The sequence below is a fragment of the Lutra lutra genome, chromosome 3, assembly GCF_902655055.1.
Source record: "Lutra lutra chromosome 3, mLutLut1.2, whole genome shotgun sequence".
In the NCBI taxonomy this organism is placed as follows: Eukaryota; Metazoa; Chordata; class Mammalia; order Carnivora; family Mustelidae; genus Lutra; species Lutra lutra.
The window spans coordinates 75923164-75950963 of NC_062280.1; the positions used below are offsets into that span (position 1 = coordinate 75923164).

Consider the following 27800-nt stretch of genomic DNA (forward strand, 5'->3'; position numbering starts at 1 on the left):
TGTTGGGTTGTATGGTAATCATATAGTTTAACCTGTTGAGAATTTTCAGACTGTTTTACAAAATGGCTGAAACATTTTAGAGTACCAAGCAGTGTACGAGGGTTCGAATTTTTCCCAGCATGTCTATATAGGACCACAAATAATTATAAGCCGAAAATCTCCTACTGGCTTCAAGAAGAAATAAACAGTATGGGAAAATGGTCCAACTATTAAAATTTCCTCCACTGTTCTCACACACTGTTCCAGAATAATTAAGATTTCTCTTTCGATGATATATTTTTTGATAATGGATTTCCTTAATAAACCGCATTATATTTCAAATCATTCCAGAACATTATTAGTAATAGTGTTTAATGGACTCTCATGCCTCATTTACATTGATCCTCAAAACAGAAAAAAAAGAAAAAGGCATCTAAAACATTTATCTGTAATGGCAAGTCTTTAGGTCAGTCCCATCCATCCATTAGGGAATATGGAGGAGGACTCAGCAAAAATAGAATCGACTGAAAGTATAGATCAAACAGTAATGGTTTTTTCTGATGCCAGAGTAAATACTCTGATCTCAGCCTGGCATTCACATAACCACCCTGTATTTACACATTTTTCTTCTAATTAGGTAATGTTACATTCATTGCTAACTTCAGAGCTTGGAGATCCAAGATTTTACATTATGTCAGTATTTCGATGTTGCAGAAGCACTGATTAAAATCTTTATTTTAAAAGCTTTCCTGTGAAGTCTTAGCTAAATTGAGAAAAATACATTCTTATTTTAAACCGATGGCCTTTTACAACTCACAATTACTATAATCGTCAGAAGTCTAAAGTCCAAAAAGTATACAAAATTATTCTACTTAAAGCAGCCTGATGGACAAATTCTTTTGCCATCATGGGTCTCCCCCGACCAAAAGCAAAATTCTTTCTTTAAGCCCACATAGTACAAGGTACTGGAGCGCCTGGCAAGACTCATTTTGTACTAACAAACTCAAATCAAACATACTGCAACATGGAACTTGACAAACAGATTGCTCCATCAACAAAGGTCAGAATGCACAATGATCCCCTTTACCCAATCAAATATCTATGCTAATAAAGACACGGCTTGAGAACTACTTAGCTGCCACCATTCATTAGCATAAAAACTTAGCAGCTGTTTACCATTCATTAGCATTTTAATGACAGACAATTTGCCATGTTAAACACAGATTGTTTTAAAGTACTGGTAAATCTCCTGAATAAATATAAACTGCTTTCATCAATTCCCTCACCTCAACCTTGCTGTTTCACTTTTAAAACCTGCTTTTTCATGTCACTTCACCCAGACTCACTGCTTCAAAGGAAGTTTGTGCAAATGAGACATGAATGGCGATAAAGTGCTCCCCATCTCACCCCAAATTAGGTTAAGCTTTAATGCCTCTGTCACCTTATTTCAGATTTTGCTGCTACTCCTGCTGCTGGGAAACATTTCTCCTCATCTTGGGATGCTCAAAAGTTGGTAGGAAGTACAAGCAGAAATTTGTCCAGAATACATTGTACCCTGCAAGAAAATGCTTAGTATCTTTAAAACTTGCTGAGAGAAAAGAAAGAGTTGAAAATATAATGAGCATAAAAGCATGATACAATGTATCTTTTACACTGCTATGCTCATGGGACAGGACCAGCCTTAGTCTTTGTATGAACTATCCGGCAGCATTATGTAAGACATCTCCTATATGTAGTTCTATTTCAAAGGAAAGGATACAATCTTGCATATATCCTAATGAATCAAATCATAATAGAGCTCCCTTACTTGATAATCAAGATTTTTAATAATTTTAAAGATTTTATTTATTTAAAGACAGAGAGAAAGCAGGGGTTGGGAGGAGAGAGGGAGAGAGAGAATCTTGAGCAGACTTTCTGCTGAGCGTGGAGCCGGAACTTGGGGTTCGATCCCAGGACCCTGAGATCATAACTTGAGCCAAAATCACGAGTGGAATGCTCAGCTGACTGAGCCAGATGTTTATACCATTTGCTGTATATATAGATCAAATCCCTGACCTAAAATGAAATACACACGAGCAGGCATGCCTACCCAAAAGACCTAACATTCACCACTCTCACGTGGAAATTGCACATGTTCATATACTTCCCCATAAGAATGCAATTAACCCTCTCCCCAAATTTCATTTTCATTGTAAAATCCAAGTTGCATTTATTTGTAACTATGAAAATAATGAGAGAGACCACTCACCACTATGATCATAAAACTATTATTCAGCCAACTGCCTCTGTAACATAATAGGTGCTTTATTATGTCAATGGATTATGTTGTAATTCATCACAATAAAACCCCATTTGAGCGCTTGGTGAGATGTGAAATTATTGCCTTAGTCTTTGACCTTTAGAGATATAATCTTGAAGATTTAGGTGATAGCTCTGAGGTTTCCTAGTGGCTCTTCTCTATGTATCATAACATGAGCAGACAAAACACCTCAGTGTTAGAAGGAGGAAACGCCAAAGTCATAGAAAAACTGTATGGAGAAACATTTATAGAATGAGATCAAATCTATGTTATAGCTGAAAGAAATGGTTTTTTCCTTATGCCAGTATTATGTATGTCTGCCCTAGTGTGTACTGAAATAAAAAGCTTAACATATAAAAGTCTATCAGGTGGAGGCAATGCCAATTATAGAATTCCCAGAGATGTCATTGAAGAAATTAAAATGAGTGACACTTCAGAAGTCCTACCAAACTCAGTTTTCTCTTTTCACTGCTGTCCCAGCTTTGTTGCTTCTTACCCTGAGTGACTTTCCCTCTTAACCTCCACAATCACCACCCAGCACCACCCAGCATCTCCTCTCCCCATCACTCATCATTTCCCTACTTTCATCAGTCTAACATGTGAGGAAAACAAATTTATCAAGAGACCATGTGTGTCACAAGCAGGTGGCTATGTGAGTTGGAGATGTGACTGATAAAGGGTTTTGTTTCTGAAAAAGCCACATAATAATAATAATAATAGAGATAACATTTTTATAGTTCATACTATGTGCCTGGCACTACCTCTAAGCACATTACATATGCATGTATGGAAGTATACCCACAGATAAGAATATATACATATTTGTACATGCATACCCATATATACTCATTATAAATTGAATCAGACAAATTTTATTTTACTTTTTAAGAGAAGATAAGAACTGTTACTATTTAATGAGATTTTACTCTATGTGAGGTGTAACTAAGTAATTTGTGTCCCTTCTTTTATTAAATTATAATACAATTCTGTGAGGTTTGTATTATTATCCCCATTTTACAGATGAGAAAGGTGAATCTTAAGGAGATTGAGTTCTTCTAGTATGTGGTAGGGCCTGGGTTATCTAGCTCTAAAGTCCAGCCATCATTCCACAAAGTAGGTTATATGTAAAGTTGTTAAGTGAAAAAGATTCTGTCCTCAAATACATTTAGAAAATGCTGGCTTCAACAAAGTTTAAAGTGGCTCTTTTTTTCAAGACATCTTGGGGCTTATAATATACTAACAGGCACTGTGCATGTTTAGGCAGATATAATTTCTACTTTCCATTTCTTGAGCATGAAACAATACTTTGTTGTTGTTGTTTGTTTTTTTTCCATAGAGCTTCTGGAACAATTAGAATGCTTGGCATGTCCTTCAGGCAATGGTGTTCTACACACATGAACTGTACCAATTCAGGAGTAAGCTGATGACTTTCAGGTCTACCATTTTCTTGTTGTGCAAATTTGTGATGAAGGATAGTAGGAAGAAAGGCAGGCAGGGACAAGGGACCCCCACCATAAGAGGAAACCAACCTTAGGGGGACTTGACATCACCCTGGAAGGAGCCCTCCATCCTTTCCCACATAATGGATAGATGACAAAAACCTGATTGGATGACAGGCGCATAGAGGGTTAATCAGATTAAAAGAGCCTGCAAAGGAGCCCATAGAATCCATTAGACTTAGAAAATCTGGTGGCAACCATCTCAAATCCCCTCCCTTTTCAGGAGCTCTGTGGTATCACTTTGCTATTGCTCAATACACTTTCCTTTGCTGCCCACCACTCTGTCTGATCTACCTCTTCATTCTTGGAAGTGGGATCATCGAGAACGATGGGCACCGAAGGAGAAAGAAATCCTGTAAGTCTTGGACAAATGATTTTATTTCTTTATTCCTCTATCTTCTTTTTTATAAGTTGGGGAAAATAAGAGTACCTACAGCATAGGACAGGTAGGAGTACTAACTGAGATTTTTCTATGCAAAATGCTTAATCCTGAACCTGACACCTAGCAAGTGTTCAATAAGCTTTGGTTACTGTAGTTATGAACCGTTCCTACTCCTCTCACACTATGCCATATCCCAGAAGGGCATAAATACTTAAGTTCATTAATACTTGCAAAAGACAGGATATGTAAGGGATCATAAATTATCAACAAAATGCTAAAGAGTTTCAAGAAAGAAATTGCATCTGGTTAGGAGTTGGGTTCATAAATGTTTTCATAGATGAGCTATCTCTTAAGATAAGCCTTGGGGAATGGTTGGTATTTTGAGAGGTAGATATGGGAGAATGGTGGAGGGAAATGCAAAAGCAAAAAACATGGAGAAAATTGAATGTATTAAAATTCAAACCCTTAAGGATTCAAGACACTCTTAAGCATATGTGGTTAGAAGGTAAAACAAGAGAGAGAAAAGCAGAATATCTAAATGACCTTGGAGTAAAGATTTCTTCTTTCTTTTCTTTTCTTCTCTATTTTTTTTTTTTTTTTTGAGACTCAGCTATCATTTAAGAGAGAGAGAGAGAGAAAGCGCGTGCACAAGCAGCCGGTGGGGGGAGTGGGGGGGCAGTGGGACAGAATCCCAAGCTGACTCCCTGACAAATCCGGAGCCCTAAGTGGGGCTCAATCCCACAACCTATGAGATCATGCCCTGAGCCAAAATCAATAGTCAGATGCTCAACTGACTGAGTCACCCAGGTGCCCAGCAAAGATTTTTTAAATAGGAAACAAAAGATATTAATCATAAGGGTGCCTGGGTGGCTCAGTTGGTTAAGCATCTCGCTCTTGATTTCAGCTCTGGCCGTGATATCAGAGTTGTGAGATGAGCCCAGCGACCAGCAATGCATTCAGTAGAGTCTGCTGAAGATTTTCTTTCTTCTTCTGTCCCTCCCCCATTCTCTCTCTCTCTGTCTTAAATAATTAAATCTTTAAAAGAAAGATGTTAATCATAAAAAAACTGGCAATATAGAAAGAATAAAGCTTTGGGAATATAACATACCAAAGGAATGAAAAGGCAATCCACAGAGTGGGAAATTAAAATATATACTTTGACAAAGAACTTCAATCTAGAATACAGAACTCCTTAATATCAATAAGAAAATGAAAACATGATGGAAAAAAATGGGGAGAAAATTAGCCACTTCACAAAAATATATACTAAAATGGCCAGTACTTAGCTTCATTAATAATACAGTTTAGCAATTTAAAAAAAAAGGGATATGCAAGTTAAAACTGCAATGAGTTATCACTGCATACTCATAAGATTGGCTCCTATGAGGAAAGATTGAGATTGTTAATAAGGATATGGAGCAACTAGAACTTTTTTTTCCCCCAGTTTTTTGTTTTGTTTTGTTTTTAGTTTTTATTTAAATTCCAATTAGTTAGTATACACATAATACTAGTTTCAGGTTTACAATGCGGTGATTCAACACTTCCATACATAACCTCGTACTCATCACAACAAGTGCACTCTTTAATCCCTGTCACCTATTTAACCTACACCCCCCCCCCCCCCCCCCCCCGCCACCAATCACTCCTCTGGCAAGTGTCAGTTGTTACAATTACTGTTACAACAATTGTGTGGGTTTTTTTTTTTTAATTCATTTTTTTAAAGATTTTTATTTATTTATTTGACAGAAAGAGAGAGATCCCAAGTAGGCAGAGAGACAGGCAGAGAGAGGAAGGAGGCTCCCCGCTAAGCAGAGAGCCCGATGTGGGACTTGATCCCAGGACCCCGAGATAATGACCCGAGCCGAAGGCAGAGGCCCAACCCACTGAGCCACTCAGGTGTCCCTAATCCAATTTAATTAACATATATTGTATTATTTGTCTCAGAAATAGAATTCAGTGATTCATCAGTTGCATACAATACCTAGTGCTCATTACTTCAAGTGGTCTCCTTACTGCCCATCACCCAGTTACCCCGTCCCCTCACTCACCTCCCCTCCCCTCTAGCAACTCTCTGTTTGTTCCCTATAGTTAAGAGCCTCTTATGGTTTTCCTCCCTCTCTGTTTTCCTCTTATTTTATTTTTCCTTCCCTTCCCCTATGTTCATTTTTTTTCTTAAATTCCACATGAATGAAATCATATGGTATTTGTTTTTCTCTGACTGACTGATTTTGCTTGCAAATGGCAAGATTTCATTCTTTTTGATGGCTGAGTAATATTCCTCTGTGTGTGTGTGTGTGTGTGTGTGTGTGTGTGTGTGTGTATTTAGATGATATACCTATCTATATATGGTATATCTATATGGATGTACATATATATACCACACCTTCTTCACCCATTCATCTGTCGATGGACATCTGGACATTTTCCATAATCTGGCAATTACAGACACTGCTGCTATAAACACTGGGGTATATGCCCCTTCAAATCACTATCAGTTGTTACAATTACCTTGAAAAACCATTTAGCATATCTACTAACACTGAACATATATATGCCCTATGACTCAGCAACTTCCACCTCTAGATATTTACCCAACAAAAAGGATATGTAGTAGAATACTTATAGCAATACTATTTATAACAGCCGCAAACTAGAAATTAGCTAATTAACCTATCAACAGTAGAAATAAATAATGTTGGTTCTTCATGCAATAAAACATTCCCATTCTGGAATACAGCAATGAGAACAAATGATTTATAATTAGATGCTACAACAAATAGACCTTGCAAGTGTAATGTTGAGAAAAAGAACTAAAATATGGGAGCATGTGAACATGCTGTATGATACCAATTTACCCAAAGTACAAAATCATGCAAAATGAATGTATACTTTAAGGATAGGCTCTCCTTGCAGGAAGGGTGTGGGAAGTGACTGAAAGGGGGCATGAGAGGGTGCTGGAAATTTTTCTGCTTGATCTTGGTGCCAGTTACACAGGTCTGTTATGCTTATGCACATTCATCCACTGTACACTTGTGTGCACACTTCTGTGTGTTTTCTCCAACAGAAATTTTTAAAATGTGTTCAATGATAATAATTTTAGTAAACTATTGTTGGCAAATACAGCAAAATTTTCCAATAAGAAAAACATCTTCAAACACTGTCAAGTACTTTTAGGATGAATATGATGTTTTTTTCCCCACTGCCAGCTTGATTTTGCTCAAGATGATCTGTGAGAAAATAAAAGTTCCCTTTAGTGCTGATGCTTCCTTGCTGAATTTCCTAAGTGGATGGAAGAGACTGACACAGGATCTACTGATGCCAAAGAGAACAACGTCTATCTAGAACTCTGAGTCTATAAAATCTTCACAATTGGCAGTTCTGCTCCTGAATGTCCCTTGGGGCACCTCAGGGTTTCCCCCAAAGAGCTCCAACAGCAGCATCCTGGCAGAATGTTGCATTTAAAAATAAATCCTTCTGAGTACCACACTGAAGTTTATGGGCAATAATGAAATGCTGCTGCAAAAAACAGCAGAGAAGCCACATCATGATAGATTTTAAGCTTACAGTGTCTGTTGGGTTTAGTAGTGATACGCCAGCTTTTACACAAAACGATGAATCTTTCACTAGGACGCAACGGATGGCTGTTTGAATGTGTGGCGATAGAATACTTAGAGCCAAGTGGTGATTCATTTATACCTGAATATTTTGCTTATGTATGGACTTTCTTATGTTTAAATCCTGAAAAAAAGGGTAAGTTTTTTTGTTTGTTTGTTTGTTTTGTTTTTTACTTTGTGGTACAAAATACAGTTTGACTAAACACGTAACATACTTCATTAGTGGTCATCCTTTTGGAAACAGAATTGAAAAATCTGAGAATTTCAGAATCTAAGTAAAGAAGTAAGTGGTTCTCAAAAAAAGTCTTGAGGACCAAGTCTTCTTTGCAGCTGAAATTACATTTTTGCTTTGTTATCGTTTTTTTCCATTTGTAACCCGATTTTATTAAGCATGACCATGCAAGGAAGAAAACTAAAGAAGGGAAAACAGGATTCTGACAAGTGCTTTGTCATTTTTTGAAATAGTTTTTAATATACCTGACTTATCAAAAGGGAATGTCATGTACTTAGTGCCTAAATTACGAAGTCTTTAGAGAAGCCAAAATTATCTCCAGACAGGGCTTTACTAAAATTGTCTGAGGTCAAGAATGGATTGGGAGGTCACGGTAGCCTGATGAAACTTTCTGGCAAAAAGACGTAGGGAGATGCTCCTGTGCTACATTTGCCCAATGACTCCTATCTATGGCATCAAGATGCTTTCATGGAGTATGAAGCCTGTATCAGAGGAACTTTTTCTCTCCCTTCCAGCATGTGAAGGACCTCATGGCCGCATGGACTCATGGTTTATTTTAGAAACCTCCCAAATAAGGCAGACTTTCCTAGGAAAAGCAACCACTGTGTTTCTCAAACTGCTGAATACTTCTAGAGGAATTATAGTTCATAAAATTTTAGAGGAATCCACCCTTTGTTTTGCATGAGATAAATGATTAAGAGAACTTAATCCAACATAATGCCTGACTGATGGTAGACATTGCCCAGAGACATTGTTTTGAATACTGACGTCTACACGATCAAAGATATTTAGGAATCATATACTGAAGTCTTGGTCTTCTTTAAAAATTTAAATAGATTTGTATTTGGTCTGCTTTCTTTTTATGTTTTTTTTTTTTTTTTTTAAGATTTTATTTATTTATTTGACAGAGATCGCAAGTAGGCAGAGAGGCAGGCAGAGAGAGAGGAAGGGAAGCAGGCTCCCTGCTGAGCAGAGAGCCGATGCAGGGCTCAATCCCAGGACCCTGGGATCATGACCTGAGCTGAAGGCAGAGGCCTTAACCCACTGAGCCACCCAGGTGCCCCTTTTTTTATGTTTTGACTGAAATTTAGGAGTATTCCCTTTTCAGTGAGATTTTAATCTTAACGTTTTGTTTTTATTATTATGTTTTGAAATATTTAATTTATTTGACAGAGAGTGAGAGAGAATGAGAGAGAGAACACACACAAGGGGAGTGTGAGAAGGAGAAACAGGGTCCCCGATGAGCAAGGAGCCTGACAGGGCTCAACTCCAGAGCCCTGGGATCATGACCTGAATGGAAGGCAGATGCTTAACCAACTGAGCCACCTAGGTACCCCTTAATATTTTATTAATATGAATAATGAAAGAAAGAGATTTAAATCAAAGAGAAAAGCCAGTGAAGTCAAGAGCCAACATCTCTATTTTAAAGAACAGTGGAAGATCAATTGCAACACCTTATTTTGCAGAATTCTTTTAGTATTCCCAATGACATAAAAAAGAGAACAACAAACTCCATTAAAACTATGCTTTCAACCATACTGTTTAGGTCAACGTATCTAATTCAAATAGCTTCGTGGCAGGAGGCACACATAAATATTTTGTTGGTGGTTTTTATACTGAAGTACTATCAGTTATTGAAACAAAAATGCTATCTGAAAAGACACATTTTTTCCAAGCTATAGCAACTGACCTTCCATTGGAGCAGATCAAAGCAGCAAGACCATGGAGGCCTCTGAGTCTGTCTTTCGGCCTCTCTTCTGTAGCTCCCGAAAGGGCCAGGCTGAACGGGCTGCGTACAGCAACTCGGGAGGTCAACACATCCAGCTGCTGCTATAAATTCTAGCTCCAGGATACAAAATGTTTTAGACCCTGGCTTCAGAGAATTTCAGTTCTTGCATTCGGTGACTTAGCTGTTTGCGTTTAAGAACCAAACCAGGGAAAAGGAATAGTGGTTTACTTAATGGTCCTTTAAAAAGATATTTTTTTCCTCCAGAAGCTTGCTCAGTTTAAAGAAATAGAGTTAATATTTGCTCTGCTGGTGTTCTCTACTCCCACCTTAGTAGAGAAAAGACATTTCCTTAGCTTAAATATTAACTAACATTTCAAAGGGATTCAAAAGCTGTTGCTTATGTTTAAAAAAAAAAACAGTAATAGGCTTCTAGAAAGCACAGTTCAGGAATAAACAGGACACCAACAACTGTGCTATTATACACTTTTCCCTTTTTGCATACATATTCCGTGGCTTCCATATTACAGTGTACTATAAAGAATTCAGGACAAATTCTAGTAGATTATAATACTGGTGACCATCATAGACAAGGCCACTCTTGGTGCTCCAACAGCCCAGAAGCCATTTTCATCCAGAGACCGCAGAGATGGCTCCCACTTGGCATCCAGGCACCATGAAAGCTGCCATTTCATCCCTGTGGAAACCTGGCACCGGGTGACTAATGTGGACGTGCTAGGAATGGGGTGAGCAGAGACTGTAAATACTGGGGAGATAGTGAGGTTCACTTGGGCAAAAGGTGAGGGGGATTTGAGAAGGGAGGGAAGAGCAGCTAAGTTTGGCTGACTTTTAGAGAGGAGACTAGAATTAACACCAATTCCTTATTTGGAATTTCCTGACATCTCACTCCTAAAATGATTTTTTCCCCTTTTATCTTTAATTGTATTGTCAAACTCCAGGATTAGGTCTAGGATTGTCAAAATAGGATGAAGTAGAGCAGAACAAAAAAGATATAAGCAGGAACAACTTGGTTAAGGAGGAATATAATCTCCTCAAAGGAGCTGGGCAAATGGGAGGCAGTGTCATATCATCCTTATGCTGAGAAACATGGGGTCTTGTGACCTAGGGGATGCTTACACTCCCAAGGGTCTTTAGTGGGTATTGAAGGGAATGGTGACCCCTGACCCAGCTTCTTGGAACTCTTGCCATTGTCCTGATCCTAGAAACTGAGGCTCCCTGCTTCAGTCATTCAGGCAGCTTCTGGGGGCGCGAGTGATATGTGAAACAGCATCAGATAAGGCCCTCCGGAGAATGCCCAAGGATTTTCTGCATTGGAAGTGATTCATCATAAATGATTGCCCCTGTCCCTGTGTATCATGTTTATTTTTGTACCATTATCCTGACTTTGTACCAGTTTTTCTTCTGTGGAATTTCTTTTTGGCTTCTCAAATGACTCCATCTCACTTCCCCAGTGAACACCAAAAGTCAAAGACATAATGATTTTTTAATAAGGTGCCACATGGAAAGTAGAGAATTTAATCATAGTACTCATCATTTTCCTTGTCAATGATTTGCTTTATAAGGCAAGAAAGGAATGGAAATAGTTTTTTTTAGAAGAGCATTTGTTTTGACTCTTAGTCTCTTCTGAACTTCAAATAGCCTTTTAAGCTCCCTTTGCCTTAAAGGACACAAATGGAAAAGCATCAGACCTGTGCTCAATGTATTTAATTTGACAAAGCATGTTGCCAGTTAAAGAAAATACAAAAAAGAACCCAAAGTTCCAAAATTGTACAATCTCTATTTTCAAACGTTGATTGACTTATGTGTCTGTCTTTTTTTCTCTGACACCTTCTTTCTCTGTGTCTCTGGTATCTCTCACAGTCTCTCTACCATCCCTGCCTCTCACCTGTTTATCTTTTCTACTTCTCTCATCCCTCTAGTCTCTCTCAGGTCTCTGTTTTGCTCTCTTTCTACCTCTGCATACGGACCTGTCTGTCTCTCTTGTCTCTTTGTCTCTGTTTCTGTCTCTTTCCATAATATTGCCGAGGAACTAGAAAGTACTCAGACTGTCATTTGCCTTCTTTTACAGCATTCATTGTGTTTTCAATAGTTGCTTCCATAAATCAAAAGACAAATAGACAGATTTTACTAATATCAGGACAAGTTTGTCCCTGTGACAAGATAAAACAATTAGATGAAGGTGACATCTCTAGTTATGTCTCAAGTAGTCATGTCAGTTGCAACCACTGAAGACTGTTATTATATACACTCACATGATAATATCTGCCATACTCACAACAGAGTAGAGCAAGATAAGAACTTAAATTCACCATAGAATTCAGTGGTGTGTGTATGTGTATAAAGATTTATATTTATTTATTAGACAGAGAGAGAGAGAGCACAAGCAGGGGGCAAGGCAGGGGGACAGGGAGAAACTGGCTTCCCGCTGAGCAGGGAGCCCAATGCAGGGCTGGATCCCAGGCTCCTGGGATCATGACCTGAGCAGAAGGCAGACGCTTAACCGACTGAGCCACCCAGGCACCCCTCAGTGGTATATTTTTATAAAATTCATCATCAGTGTCCTGGGTTATACAAATACCATAGCTTCCTGTTGGGGAACACAAGGTGCTTTAACACATTAAGTAGACTTCTAACATGTTACATGGCTTATGATCAATCATCCCACATTTTTCTGATGAAGAAAATGGTGCTCAGGGAGAAATGATTCCATGACAAAGCAAAAACAGAATGAAGCCAACAATGAGCTCAGGGCTAGAAAAAAATTTCTTCCAGAATCAGGTATGAGCCTGATTGTGATAACTACACTGAGCACCAGTGTCTGCTAAGAAGTCTCATATCACAGTGTCTCTAGCACCTTGGAAAAATTAAGGCTCATGGGCTTTAATCTACTCATTTTTTGCAAGAGTCTACTGAACCCTCAGTGTTTACACTTCTGATTCACCTGTGAGGTAGACAAAAAGACAACGATGCTCTTTTACTATTTTCCGAACCACCTGAAACCCTGCTGGGGACCACGAGATAAAAACATCTACCTAGTGCCAAGACTTCTTAAATTCTTTCCTAACAGTAATATTTATTCATGTTTAAAAATGACAAAACTGAAAAAAAAAAGGAATTTTATGTGGGGGAAACTAAAGTGATAACATTAAAACAGAAATGAGAATTTCACCATCATCTATTGTATACATACAAACTACATCTATCCTCAAAACAAACAATACTCCCACTTGAAGAGCTAAATTTACCTAGTTTCCAGAGAGATTTCTATGCCCAAGGGTCTAAATAAACATTGAAGCCATTGAATTTTTACTTAAACTAGATGAAACATTAAAACTTAAAACATGCTTATCATAAAAACCATGTGACAAGAGTGCAAATAACCCACGTCACCTAATTTTGTGACAGGCTACCAGCCACTATTCTGTCGGTTTGATTGTGAATTCTTAAATAGGTATAATCATCAGCTTAAATATACTTCACAAAGAGAAAAGTGAGAGACGGTTCTAAATCCTTGGATTAAACATGAATTTCATTTTTACCAACTAGTTATTCTGAGACAAACTTCAAAAGGAAAAAGATAAAGGAAATGTGGGCAATCAGTCACATCTTTATTATGTTTAGCAAAATGAACCAATATTACAATTTAAATAAAAACAAATTAGGAAAACCAGGATGATATTGGGCAGGGAAGTTGTGAAATTAGCCAATTCTATTTGCTCTAATTCTGCTACTTTTCTCTGAAATTGATTTTAACTGTTTGACATTTTTGTCACATACTTCATGAAAAAGTTCCCTGAAGTGTAAATGCTGATTAGCCAGCAATGCTTACCTTTGTTTTTAAGATTACAGTCCACGTTCACTTCTGCATTCAAGCTCTGTGCGAAGTATGACATCGAGAGATAAATAATTCCATCATTTCAACCTGATGTTTCTGTGAAATGTGGTGCTAGGAGACAGCCGACGGGCACTGCGTCTGAACAAATCATACGTCCTGTAATTGCCGCTTAGCTCTAATTACTATTGAGGATAGTGTTTGCAACTTGATTCCAGGGAGAGGGCAGACTACCTTCTGACGACACCGGACCAAATATATCCTAAAAGACTGACAATTACTTTCTTTCGTGTAATTTTTCTGAATAGCTTCAGCTACTCAGAAACTACTACTCGGCCATGGCAAAAATGAAATCAAATCTGCCACCCACCTCTCCTTTCCAACAAGACAATGCAATTTGCTCAAAACACTTACTTGTTAAAACAATTTGGAATTTTGGGGTATCACTGAGATTTAAAGGGATTATTTTTTTCTTTTCTAGGTGGGCAACTATATTTTTATTTTAAAACTGCTTTTTATTTCAAAAAGGACTATGTTCTCAAAATATGAACTTTGTCTATGTTCTCTTAGTTTGAAATAATTTATTTGCATGCCGTTAGGCCTGAAGAATTTCCTTCCTTTCCTGTGCATTTTTAAGTTTTAAGTAGATTCACAGCATATAATTTAAAAAAGACTAAAGCAGGTAACAATTTGATGTTGATACATTAAGAGGGATGTTTATGCTTTTCAGTGCCAGAAGCCTAATTTCAGTTACGCGGGTGAATTATCATAGTGAAATTAGCAGTTGTGTAGGCTTGGAACTGAAATGATACATTACGCACTCATATGTCTAATCTCACTCTTTGTCCAGTGGCATCTGATCATGAAGGTTTCGGATAGATCCATGTGACACATATGGCTATGACTGAATGGTGTTTTGCTTATGCTAGGCTGACTACCATTGATATTGATGAGTTAGCTTGGTGGGAATTTTGACTGAATGAAAGAAACTTGAAATGACGGATGTTTTAAATGTTGGGAAGGATTTTGCACCTTTGGTTGCGCAACTTAACAACATTTGCCAACCACAGCCAACACTTCAGTGACATACAGAGCAAATTGCACCCACCCAAATTCAGAGATCTGATATATCTGCTTATGTCAGATTTGCATGGTAACTATCAGGGACAGGTAAACCTAAGAGAATAATTAGATGCAGCAATCACAATGGTAATTACAATACCAGCTCTTAGAATGAGTTCATAACTCCAAGCCCCGCAATCTCAGTTGTTATGAATAATAACAAAGTAGCATTCTAAATGGGACACAGCACCCTCTATACTTATTCCCCCGCTGCCCCAACAGCAGTTACACACGTCTTGCTCATATAACATGTCGTTCATGATTAAAATAAACTTGTGTGGCTCAGTTGGTTAAGCATCAGACTCTTGATTTCTCCTCAGGTCATGGTCTTAGGGTGGTGAGATAAAACCCCACATAGGACTCCACGCTGGGTGTGGAAACTGCTTAAGATTCTCTCTCTCTCTGCCCCTCCCCTCTAAAAAAAAAAAAACTTATAGTCATTGCTGTGGTTTTCACTTTTATTTTTTATCTTATTTTATTTTTTTTAAAGACTTTTATTTATTCATTTGACAGTCAGAGATCACAAGTAGGCAGAGAGGCAGGCAGAGAGAGAGGAAGGGAAGCAGGCTCCCTGTCGAGCAGAGAGCCTGATGCAGGGCTTGATGCCAGGACCCTGAGATCATGACCCGAGCTGAAGGCAGAGGCTTTAGCCCACTGAGCCACCCAGGCACCCCTATTTTTTAACTTATTTTAAAAAATCTATACCTAAATTTAAAAATCTAGAGCACTCCTAAGAAAACTCGGTATTCAGTAGGGATTCAGCTAGGCAGATTATTCCATTCTTTTTTGTCTGCCTTTAAATCATGCCTGATTCTTGGAGTATTTTCCAGAACATCCCCAGGCCTGGCATACTAGTCCATCCTCAAACTCTCACAGCTTTTACTTGTACCTCCCATAGACCCTTTGTTTACTTCAGTAGTACATGAAGTGTGGTCCCTAGACCAGAAGCATCAGCATCACCTGAGAACTTGTTAGCAAAGCGAATTCCCAAGCTCCATCCGAGACCTGAAGAACTATAAACCCAGGGAGTGGGACCTAGAAATCTGTGTTTTAACCAGCCCCCCAAGTGACTGGAAACATACTAATGGTTGAGAACCACTGGTCCATGGTGCATGTATGTACCAAGAGTGGTAGGAGAATGTGATAAGGAACATTTAAGCTTCTATGGGGGAAACTATGGAAGAGCTAAAGGCCTAGCAGAGGGGTGGCATTTAAGTGGTGGTCTAGAGGGGTGGCAAGAGACTGAATGAATGAGAGAGGCACTAGGCATCCCTCACCTGGCTAACCTGTCATGTGTGCCCTTGAGTTAATGCAGCCCTACCAATTCCAAGGTCTTACTCTGTAAGTTACCATCATTCTTCAATCATTTCATTCTTCAGGAAAATAAGGAAAACTTCCCTGATTTTTGTCAGCTTCTTCATCTACCAATTTCTCTGTCTTTTCCTTTAATTCCTTTTAGCATAGCCTATATTTCTTTTTCACTTTTTTTACTCTCCCTTCAATGAATAAATCTGGCTTCTGATCTCTCCATGTTAATAAAACTATGGTTTTGAAGTTCTTTATCAGTTCTCCTTGATCTCTGTATCATAGTAGAATAGATCCCAAGTCTAAATACCTCTTTTCCAAGCTCAACTTTTATATTTCTGAACATCTCCTGGACTCCTCTCACCTGTATTATCCCACTGGCATCCCAACTTGAATTATACAAAATTGAACTAGATCATCCCAGCTCCCCTAATGCCTAGAAGAGACATACTTCCTCTGGTGGTCTTTATTTCGCTGCCTAGCACCACGAGTTTTGGTTATACAGACTACAACTTGACTCTATTTGACTTTTCCCTCTTCCTTGCTCTGAATCAAGTTAGTTACCTTTATGACACCTTTCACCTCCTATCCTTTTTCACACCCATTATTGTTACCTCCATTCAGGTCCTCATTAGCTGTTCACTAGCATAATTCTTTAATCACTGTAATCCCCCTGTGGTTAAATGAGTTCCTGAGGAGGATAGCTTGAATCAATCATTTCCCTGTTCAAATGTCTTCCATTGCTCCCCTTAGTGAGTTACAGGCTCTGAAATCCAATACTGTGCACCTGTTCAAATCGCTACTCTGCTACTTACCAGCTGGGCAACATTAAGTGAATTAATTGACTTGTTAAGCCTGTTTTCTCAGCTGACAAGTAGGAATAAACACTAATCAAATCTCATGAGGAGACCTGAAGGAACTAACACATGGAAATTCTTACTAAAGTGCATAGAAGGTTGAAGGATTTAGCAAATGATAAGCATTATTATTACCATCACCAAAACCATCGCTATAGAATACAATTCCAACACTGGTTCAGCAGCCATCACCATCCTTAAACTTAACTGAAACTTTCTAAGATATGCTCAACTGAACTATTTTTCAGGGATGAGGACAAAATGGTTTTCTTTCTGTTTCTGGCTTCTTAGGCAGTTCTTTTCACCACACAAAGCACTGCTTGGTTCTTGTACATACAACTTTTTTCTTTTTTTTTTTTTTTAGTTCTATCACTTTGGTTATGCTTCCTCGATGCTCTTGCCTTTCTGTCACCTCTCATATTCTAGCTTTAAGTGGCATTTTAAATGCCATTTCTTCCAGGAAGCCTTTCTATTTCCAACACAAAAAAGTATCTTGCTCTCCTTTGAACCTACAATACGTTTCACTAATATCTCTTTTTCAGTATTTAAGACATTCTATTGTGTATGTGTCTTTTTCCCCTAGGAAGCTATCAGATCTTCTGGGTTAGAGACTAGACATGATTTGCTGCTTTTGCTTGGCGTCTCACCCAGAGAGGGCACTCAACAAATGTACTGAATGAATGAATGAATGAGGTAAAGGGAACAGCATCTACACTCTTACATGAACTGTGCTGCTGTGTGCTACCTGGTGAGAGGCTTTCTTCCCCATTGATAATTATGAGGGTCTTCAACATGATGAGAATTACAGAAACAAGTTTTAAAAGGCCCCTTATAAATGAGGCATTTTCTTTGAACCTTGGGTTTAAAGTTATTCTAGAACTCAGAAGTAGGTTCTGCATAAATAAAGTCATAAACATTCACTGGATTCCCGAGATGGTGCTCAAAAGCGTAATTAACCCATAGGACAGGTGTCATGGCTAGAACATTACACTAACACCTCAATGCCAGTGTTACTAAAAGGGGTCATGAAAAGGAGTCGATATTCTATGAGTGTTTATGAAGTGCTCAAACTTCCTTATGAAACATCAAACCAGGAATTTTTTTTTTCTTTATATTTTAAGACATACTCCAAGAGCTGTAGCCAGAAGCCAATTTTCTTGTATATTCAAATGAATACTTTTCCTTGCCAGGATGAATGTGCTCTAGTTCAAGAATGAATTTATAATTGCTGATTATAAATTTAGAAAATGAAAGTCTTCTATAAAGTTGTTGATTTGTTTAAGTTTCCAGAAATCAGAAATTATTTTCTTTTTTAGTTACAATTCTAATATTTAGCTCCTTTGTCTTCATTTTGGATTAATTTTAAATTGACTGTGTGGCCCCTGATACTCCAGCTTCAGTTCCTGTACCCACATCCCCTGACAAATACATAATGGCCTGTTAACAAACTTTTAATTACATTCATTAGGGGAGTCTGTTATTTTAAAGTAACTCTTCAGTGAGTAAATAATCCCTTTTTAATGGAAAGATGATTGCCTTTCCAATTATCTGAATTGCAATTTTGGATTTTCACAAATTTACTTAAAGCAGACAAGCCTATAAACAAGAAATTACCAATGAAAAAGACCTATTTTCACTGTTACTTTTGTTCCCCCCCAGTATTGAGCTAGACATTACGATAAACTGAAAACGGGGGTCCTTGATCCTTGAGAAGGTGACTATCCGGAGAGCAAAAATAGTAAATCTGAAACATTTAGAGACTAATACAAAGACACATAAAATGTAGTGTGAATTATAGGCTCAGAGAGAGATGTACAGGGGTGAGAATACAGCCTCACAAGGACAGGGATCTTTGTTTTCTTCACTAATGTATCCTCAACACTTGGAACTGTGTCTTACAGGTGTTACCAGCTCAAAAAAACAATTGCTCCACCAAAAAGAAAGACAAGTGAGTTAGAATGACTGGAGATGTTTCACTGGGAAGGCAGGACTTAAGTAAGACCTTAAGATATGTGATTCCTTGGTTTCTCCTTTTGCTCACCACCTACACCCAGACTACTAGCAAGTCCTGTCTGTACTCCTAGCACATATTGCAAATCTTTCTACATCTCTCCATGTCACTGCCACTTTTTAGTCCAAGCCACCAATGTCTATCTGGACTACAGCTAATTGCTCTGAGTGGATCTTTCTGGGAACATTTATGTTCGCCTACACCTGGCCTCCACATAGCAGCCAAAACAAATTTCATTGTGTTCACTCCCATAACACAATAATGACTTCCCATCACACCCTGAATAAATTCCATTCCTTCCCATGGCCTTCATTTATCACATAATTAAGCCCCTGCTTACTTCCAAAACCACACCTTGTATCATCTCCACTTGCCAACCTCTCCCCCTTCCAAGACCCAAGGTTCTTTCCTCTTTCTTGAATATGTAAAATTCATTCTTATCTCAAGGCTTTTGTCTTTGCTGTTCCGTCAGAGTGGAACTCTCATCCCTAACTAAATTCAATGGTGTCTCAGCTGAGGTCTTTAACAATGTGTTTTCTCTATTACACGCTTCTGTTTTTATCTACTCCATCTACTTCTTTGTCTCTAAAATTATCTAGCTTTTTTACTTGTTTACTGTCTCCTGTCACTACAATATGATCTCCATGACAGCAACAGCTATATTCTAGGTACCTCATTTCTCACTTCTAGAACAGTGCTAGGCCTCCGACAGGCACTTGGTACAGATTTTGAAGGAATGGATGACTTTCCTTCCCCAGCCTTTTCAAGTATGAAGACACTTCTTACACATAGAAGGATTTGAAGGGCTCCTCACATGTTATTATTCTTTTCTTTCCCATGAGTATTCACTGATTATATATGATGCTGTTATGAAGTCAGGAACATTTTTTCAAATAAAGACCTATCATTATCACAGTAGGGATGACATACATTTGGCAGGAGTATGATATGTGAGACATGGTATTTATTCAACCAACCAGATACGTGGTGCACAATTCTGTAGGCAGGTACGTGAGGATCCTTTGCCACAGATATTACGGGATCACCGAGTAACACGAAGACAATATGAGAGAACAGAGGGATGGAAAACATCCTACTTAGCACTTTCTCAATACAGAGATACGAATAAACTCAGGTGAAGCCTTAGCCTAAACTAAGGATAAGCCAATTTATTCTCTGAACCCTCTAACACCTACTGTGGAGTTTACTGATCATCTTCAAACATTTGTATAATAATGGCTAATGCATTACATTTATGACATGTCGACAATATTCTAAGCACTTTATGCCTATGTTAATTCACCTAATCCTGCCAATTAACACAGTAAGAGAGGAACTCACTACTACCTGCGTTCTGTAAATGAGAAAACAGGGCACACTAAACTTAAGTATTTTGCTCAAGATCACAAAGCAGGTAAGTGGCAGGGCTGGCGTGCTCCAGAGTCTGTACCTTAACCATTATGTTATGCTGCCTTCCTGACAGAAAAAGATGGCATCATCTTCACACTGGGTAGAGAATGTCTTGCATCATACATAGCATATAAGAAAAATTACATATCAAATGTCAGCTACTTCTAAATATGCACATTTTACTCCTAAGCATTTTCAAGCAGTTGTTTTTCTCTTTATGGCACATAAAGGTCAGAAATGCTTAGCAGCAAGTGACTTCATGAAGCAGCTCTATATCATGTGGGAAATCATGAGGATAATCTAAATCAAATACAAATCTCACTGTGCCTTTAATATCACTGTGAAAACAGCATGCTTTTCTAGGACACACTGTGAAGTCTGAGGTGATAAGACAGCCTATCTTAAAATGACTTGAAACCAAAAATGGATTTGTGATTGTTATTCTCAACTCACCAAGAACGTTCTATTTTGACAGGTTAGAACATGGGGATACAGGCCTCACCTTCATATATAAGGTCTAAAAGTGTATAAACCTCAGTGATTTCTGCACAGTATTTGGTCAGGCTGTTTATGAAGGAAGTTCAATATTAGCTTACCGAACCAAGACAGAATTCCAATAAGGCCCTTCATTTATTCTCCTCCGTCTAGTCCCTCCTTCTTAAAGAGATTAATTAGCCACCCTGCGAAATATGAATGAATCAAGGAGGAGTCGTGTCTACTGGGCAGAACACATGTTATGCAACTTGACCCTTAGGTAATAAATCTTTTGGAAAGCAGGTCTTTTCCCAGTGGGACCTGTCTTCACTTTTCTCATGTGAGACCTGGCAAATGGGGCATTCTGAGTTTGACAGGCTACTTCTCGGCTCCTCAGCTGACAACTATTTTACACAGATGTCAGCTGAAATCCTTACTGGGGCACGTAGGGGATCAGAACGTTTGAATCACATCCAGCACCGAGAATCCCTCCTCCCTCAGCTCTCTGCCTGCCCCGCCCATCCCATGCCAACAGCAGCACAGCCCTCCTGCAGGGCAGTCCAGCTCCAGGGAGATGGCTCAGGGCAGGAGTGAGGGGAAGGAGGATCAGCTGTCAGCACAAAGCTGGCTTAGGGTGTTCCTTTGCAAGAAGTTCATTCAGGAAGACACATCTCTCAATTTCTGCCATTATTCCTTGGTAAATAAAGATTTGGGAGCTGGAGGAGAGATGTGAAGGAATTTAGGGCATTTTCTCATGGTGTGGTAACATTAGAGTCCGACTCCAGTTCAAATTTTGCTTCTACTATTAACTCGCGATGTCACTTGGGGGAATTACTCTCTCAACCACAGTTTTCTGATCAGAAATACCTGCCTTTTTTAGGGTTGCAAGGAGAAGAGCATCATAACACATAGAAAGTGCTTGGTGCGGTGGCTGGCAGAGAGTATGGCTTCAATAAATGTTAATTCTCTCTTTTTTTCCTTTGAAACTGAAAAGGCCAGGTGTTTGGAAGTCTGTGTTTAGAAATGCCTCCAAAATCCTCAGCGCATCCCATTTTCACTGGCTTTGTTTTTGTTTTGCCTTTATGCTTTTGTTTTGGATTTTTATATTAAGATCTATGGACTCTCCCGTTCAAGCATTCAGTGCAATATTTGCAACCATGTTCATTTTGGGGAAAGAGGAATCAGATTTAGTCAATTCTCAAAGGATTCTATGATTCACAGAGATTAAAAATCTCTGTGCATGTTTCTGAAAAGTTGTAGGCAAAGTGAATATCTTTTTTATAAATCAAATTTAGCTTTTAATGTATTAAAAGAACGAGTGAGCAAAGAAACTCTACCACGAATCTTTCTGTTTCATAAACTGCATATTCAATCCAGTGTTCTTTAGTTTTTACAAAAGATTTAGACTTTCAATATCAGGTTTGCTTAAACTAGAACACTTAGTGACATTATATGCATAGTAGTAACTTCCATTAACGATTTACAATGTAGTCTGGGGGTCAAGTTCAGGTTGAATGAAAACTGAAAAAGAAGGAACTCCAAAAAGTCCCTGCTCTTAACTGGACAGAAGTTTAGTTATCCTCTGCTCCAAAGACCTCATTTTATGGATGAAGAAATTGAGGTTCTCAGGGGTTACATGACTTGCCCAAGGTCATTGCAATAGTTACAGACAATAAGGAATAACAGCTCTAAAAATAATGACAGTGATTATGATGATGATGACAGCACTATGATCTGTTGAGCATTTACTTGAGCTGAGCCTTTTAAAGACTTCAACCTCATGCACTTTTGCTATAACTCTAGAGGAAGATTTTATTAACTCCACTCATTAGTTGAAGGACTTGGCCCAGGGCTCCACAGCCTGGAAATGGGCAACTCAGAACTTAAACCAACTCACAACTCAGAACCTATTTTGCCTTGAAAGACTGTGTTTTTAGGCTGCTTCCCAGAATACAACAGAACAGAGAATCACATGGTCTTGAAGTAAAAACAAAAGGTTAGTTTGGAAAGATGTGTCTACAAGCTTCAAGGTATATACTTGAATGGGTTTTAAAAAAATACAATATTAGACAGTCCTAGATAATGCTACACCCTCACAGATATACATTTGTAGTATTCTAGGAGTAGAAGCTCCAGAATATATCCAGGTCGATTGCTTGCAAGATCACCCTTAGACACAACTCTCTCTGACCAGACCACTTCCTAGGCTGCAGGCCAAGGAGATTGGTCCTCGTGGAGTCTAGGCTCTCCTCCCGCACATTCTAAGCCACATTCTGGGTCTCTGGGATTTCATATGTTCATTCCTAAATGGCCCTAGAACTACTTGCACAGCCTACATAGGTCTCTTTTCCAGATCTCTCTCCCTCGAGGTAGGTAATACACATGTGGAACCAGTATGGCTGTTTTTAGGGAATGTAAGTGGAGCTTGCCAGCCAGGACTGGGTGTCCATACGCCTGTAGTATAGGACAGGGCTGGGGTGGGGGAAAAAAAAAAAAAGAAGAAGGTGGAATAGAAGCCATGCTGCGGCTTCCATGTTCTGGCATAGAACTTTGGATGTGTATGGGAATTCTAAAATAATACATAGCCTTCTCAGGTTTTTATGAATATGTATTTGTCAAAGTATATGAAATATACTTTACTGAGTAGCCAAATAGCTTGATTTTAAACTATAATAGTTTATAATAGATATATATGGGCACCAATTTTTATCCTTGTCTCAGGGCTCGCATGTCATGGGACAAGACAACACATGCCTGACTACTTTTCCACCTCCTGATGCTGCTCCTTCTCAGCTTTCTGGGTCTTTGGATCCTTTTGCTATGGCTCCATATTTGCTTTGATTTCTATTTTCCTCACTCTGCTTTTACTGATGACTTGGTATCAAACCCATCTATGATCTACGATCTATAGACCTATGATCTATGAAATCCATTATCTAACATGTAATGAGGGCTGATTAGAAGCCATAGAGGTACTATGTATAGAACAATGGACAAGAAACCCTCAGTCCCTGCCCTCAAGTGACAGGTCTGCTTAAAAATAAATGCACTTAAAACACAGCATGACAAATGTGATGACAGAGAATTACTAGCTATGCTGAGGGAATGTAACTCTTCACCAGGTGTCCAGTAAGGTTTCCTTGAGAAAGTCAGGTCTAAACTGAAAACCCGGAGTAGGATTTACCTGGGCAAAAGGTAGGATTGAAGTAGGAGATGAAGAAGAGCTGGTTCCATGTTTGTTTTAAGTAGAGGGGATTACACATCAGGTGAAGAAGCCTGTAGCCAGAGCAAGCATCTTGCCCTGAACTAAAAGAATTTCAGCAGTGACTAAAGTATGTTTCTGGGGTGAGAAATGTTCGTGGAGAGATAAACTGGAACAAGACCAACCCAGGTCTTAGAAGTCATGGTAACATGCTCAGGTTTGACCTAAATGTGATGGGGAGTCAAAGACAGATTGGAAACAGGGGCATGACGTGATGAAACTTCTATATGAGGACATCAATGGTTGAAATATGGATTATGTGTATATACCAGAGTTGCTGCTGGAGGAGAGGGGGCAGGGAGGGGCAGGGCAGATGGTGCAAAGAAGTCCGAATAACAGGCATTACAGCAATTCAGGGGAGGGACAGTTTTAGCATGAATTGCTTGCGGGTCAGGTTGTAGTGAGAAGACTGAGGAAAGAGGTAGAATCAGTAGGACGTGATCACGGGTGGGATCTGAAGCTAACCTCCAGTGGACTAAAGTGAAGCTCCCAGCCTGGGCAGATGGAGGGATCAGTTGCAGAAAAGGAACACACGGGGAGGTGAAAGCTTGAAGGGGAATTTGGTTTCTGAGCAAGTCACAGCTTTTGATTTTCATCTTTGGATACCACACATTGAGGCTGAGAGGGAGGGCCTCCTTGTTAAGACTTTGGGGGTCTCCTCTTCCCACTGTGCCCTGCCACCATCAGGAGGACGGGTAGACGAGCAACAACCAGGAGAAAGGGTCTTCTTAGATGAGGCTTGCATTTATAATTCCTCTGTAAAGATCATCATTTGTTTAAAATACTTTGCTGTCATAAAAGTTACCAGGATTATTCAATAAGTGACAATGTTTCAGAATTTTCAGTCATGTTGGATTTGGGGGTGTCTCAGATATTACAGCAAGGATCCAGAGTTAGTCAGTATGTCAAGATTTTGCTCTCAAATATTTGATGTTAACCAAAAAATGTTGATCCTTTAAAGATGAAGAAAGTTACTTAGCGAATGGCTAAAACACATCCTTCCTGAACACATCTTCTCAGACTTTACACATGCATTCCATAGTACATCAATGATAGAAATTAATCTTTATCCATACACCTGAGTTGTAGTCTTTTCTCAATCTCCAGGAATTTCACATGGGTTATTAATTATACCAGAAGAAAATTTTAAGAAATAGTACTTAGTTTCAGATAAAAGGAAAAGTGCAATTTTATTTTTTATTTTGCCAGACTAAACATCAACTGATATGCTAACAATCCTTTATGAAGTTAGCAGCTATCAGAAAAAAGCAAAAACAAAAACAAAAACCAAAGAAGCAAAAAAACCCAAAGGATGGGTCCAGTTTTTTGAAACAAACTTTTCAAAAGGAAATGTATCATTCTGCTCAATATTGAGGAACATCGTCTGCATTATTTATTAGCCATATCATATGTAGTACAGTTAGGTCTTTTAAAAAATCTAAAATTTAGGTGAAAAGCCAAATTTGAGAAAGTTACTTCTGGACTTCTTAGCGATTGTGCTGTGTGAATTTTTAAGGTGAAAAAACCCAGAAATCAATACTATGTAAGGAAAAAAAGAAAAATGGATGAGAAAGCTTTCAGGGGCTCTATCAATATTTTAAGCAAGCACAGAGGAAAAAGCCAAGTTGTTGCGGCAACATTACCAAGGTTATTCACATCTATTGCATATGTGGCTTTCGATAAAGTTGTATTTCTTTATACCTTAGTTTTTTCATAAATAAAAGAAACAAAATCAAAACAACCTCACCAAAATGCCACAGAAAGAAGGTTTATAATGAATTTGACATGTGCTTAATAAAGCTATAGCATTATTAGGTCCATCTTATTTTATCCTTACACAGACCTGGATCCCTATGAACCAAAAGGAATGATTTTTAAGATCACTTTATTGTAATGATATTTAAGATCGGTAACACACCCTGCCCCAGGAGAAATGGGCAAATAAAAATTAACACAATGAGATTAAGGGTTTGCATGTAACTGCATTTTATAGTGGGGGGAAACATGTCTAATCCACTATTTTTTCAGGGGGCAACAGAGCCTCATCGTCTGTGGATAAAATAGAGACCAGAACCCATATGAATCAGACAGGCAGCATTGTCCTTACTTCGAACACTGAAAAATAAAACAGACTTTTCTGTTTATCCTTCTTAAAATTGTTAGGAGTTCTCTTAACGCAAACAACAAAGTAGAACGTCCATGAAAGCAGAATCTAAACTATTTCTGTTTGGCTCTGAGCAAGGTATTTATCTGTTACACCCTGAAAAAGGAGCACAGTGAACAAAAAAATATCCCCGAGTAAACAACGGTAAAATCGGCTGGATAACCACGAAAATAATGACTATTGAAACACTCGCATTATAGTCAAATTAATTGTAGCTCCTTACAGAAAAAGACCATTAGAAGCCACAAAGCCCATAAACAAACTAGATAGAAGCAATGCTAAAAGAAGCTAATCTAATGTCATACTTGCACACAGAGAAAATTCTACTCTTCACGTGGCATTAAACCTTAACCTAAGTAGAGAAACTCTGGTGGACTTCCACCTTCCCTCATGGTTCAGGGGAACTGGGTGAGAGGGAAGACCATGGAGGTGGCAGGTTCAGGAGGCAAGGCTAATGAGAGAGAGTGGGTTTGCTTCCTGCTCCCTTGTTCTCTGCCTCCTTCCTTCTGGTACTTCTCTTTAGCCCTGCTTCCTGAGGGCCTATCCGATCAAGTTGCTCTGTCACTGTAAAGCCTGTTCTTACTCTTCTGGGTATGTTGATGTTCTGGTTTCACCACTGGTTTTCTGCTGGTGGTCCTCTACACCTTCTGCCCAGATGACCCCTGTCAGGGCACTGTCTCTGCTAAGGACCACTACTCAGAGCCCCAGCCTCTGCCCCAAGCCTCAGTTCTGTGTATTCAGTTGTCAACTGGATCCCCCATAATCATGTCTAAAACCAAACTCATTTGGGCTGAAAGATTTTACTCCAAAATGTGAGAATGGAGTACTCATTCTAAAAGAATATCCCGAGATAATAAAAGATATATTTAGAACAGGAAGAGAGCAGTGCCAAAGAGTGAGAAAGAAAGAACATTAACCATATTTCTTATAAATCTTCAGTGTACAAGAATTACATATTTTAATAATATTTTTAACCATCTGAATATAAATTAAATTTAACGTTATTTGAATGCCAGGTTCAAATGAAGGGGAGCCCTTTGTTCTGTTGGATTTGTTTTCAGCCCCTCACCAAATGTTAAAACCAGATTGAGAAACAGAAGTAGAAATACTGTTTATTTGGAGTTCTCCTTGGCCTCGAAGCATTGCTCCTTTCCTGTGCGAAGTGGAGAAGCTTTCAAAGGCCACTCTGAGAGAAGCTCCGTGTGGGAGCTGATTCCAACCCCTCTTCACTGTAGAATGCTCAACTCAGAGGAAGAGGGTGGGAGAAAAGGAAAGCTAAAAGGAGGAAAGAATGAACTATTAATACATGTCTCTCTCTACCCAAAATTTTTGTGTGAAGAATATGTGGTAATTAATTATAGCAAAATGTTTTGGTGTTATCAAAATTTTTTAATGCTAATATAATACCCACGGGATATTTGAAAATTTGAAATTCTAGAAGATTTTCATTGAAAACCTGTTAGAATTTCTCCATGGGTTCATTTTTAAAACAAAAGTTGAAAGATATTTAAATTCTAAGTCTTCAGGAACACTTGAACTTGATTCTTCTTCTAAACAACTCTTCTCCTTATGTTCTTTAGATTAAATGATGGCAACTACCATAACACATGC

The 27800-nt window shown here is 38.6% G+C and overlaps 1 protein-coding gene across 13 annotated transcripts in view; it reads right to left on the reverse strand.

Moving 5' to 3' along the window:
* ZNF385B (zinc finger protein 385B) overlaps window positions 1-27800 on the reverse strand; it is a 402524-nt gene that overhangs the window by 87278 nt on the left and 287446 nt on the right. The window contains exon 1 of one of the 13 annotated variants that reach the window (XM_047722317.1): window positions 13582-13754. The exons of 11 other annotated variants lie outside the window; for them this stretch is intronic. In XM_047722317.1, coding sequence (XP_047578273.1) covers window positions 13582-13645 — 64 coding nt within the window. In that variant the 5' untranslated portion in view covers window positions 13646-13754. Of the gene's footprint in view, window positions 1-9695; window positions 9941-13581; window positions 13755-27800 lie in introns of those variants that run through there. One more of the 13 variants, XM_047722318.1, reaches the window with a different exon arrangement.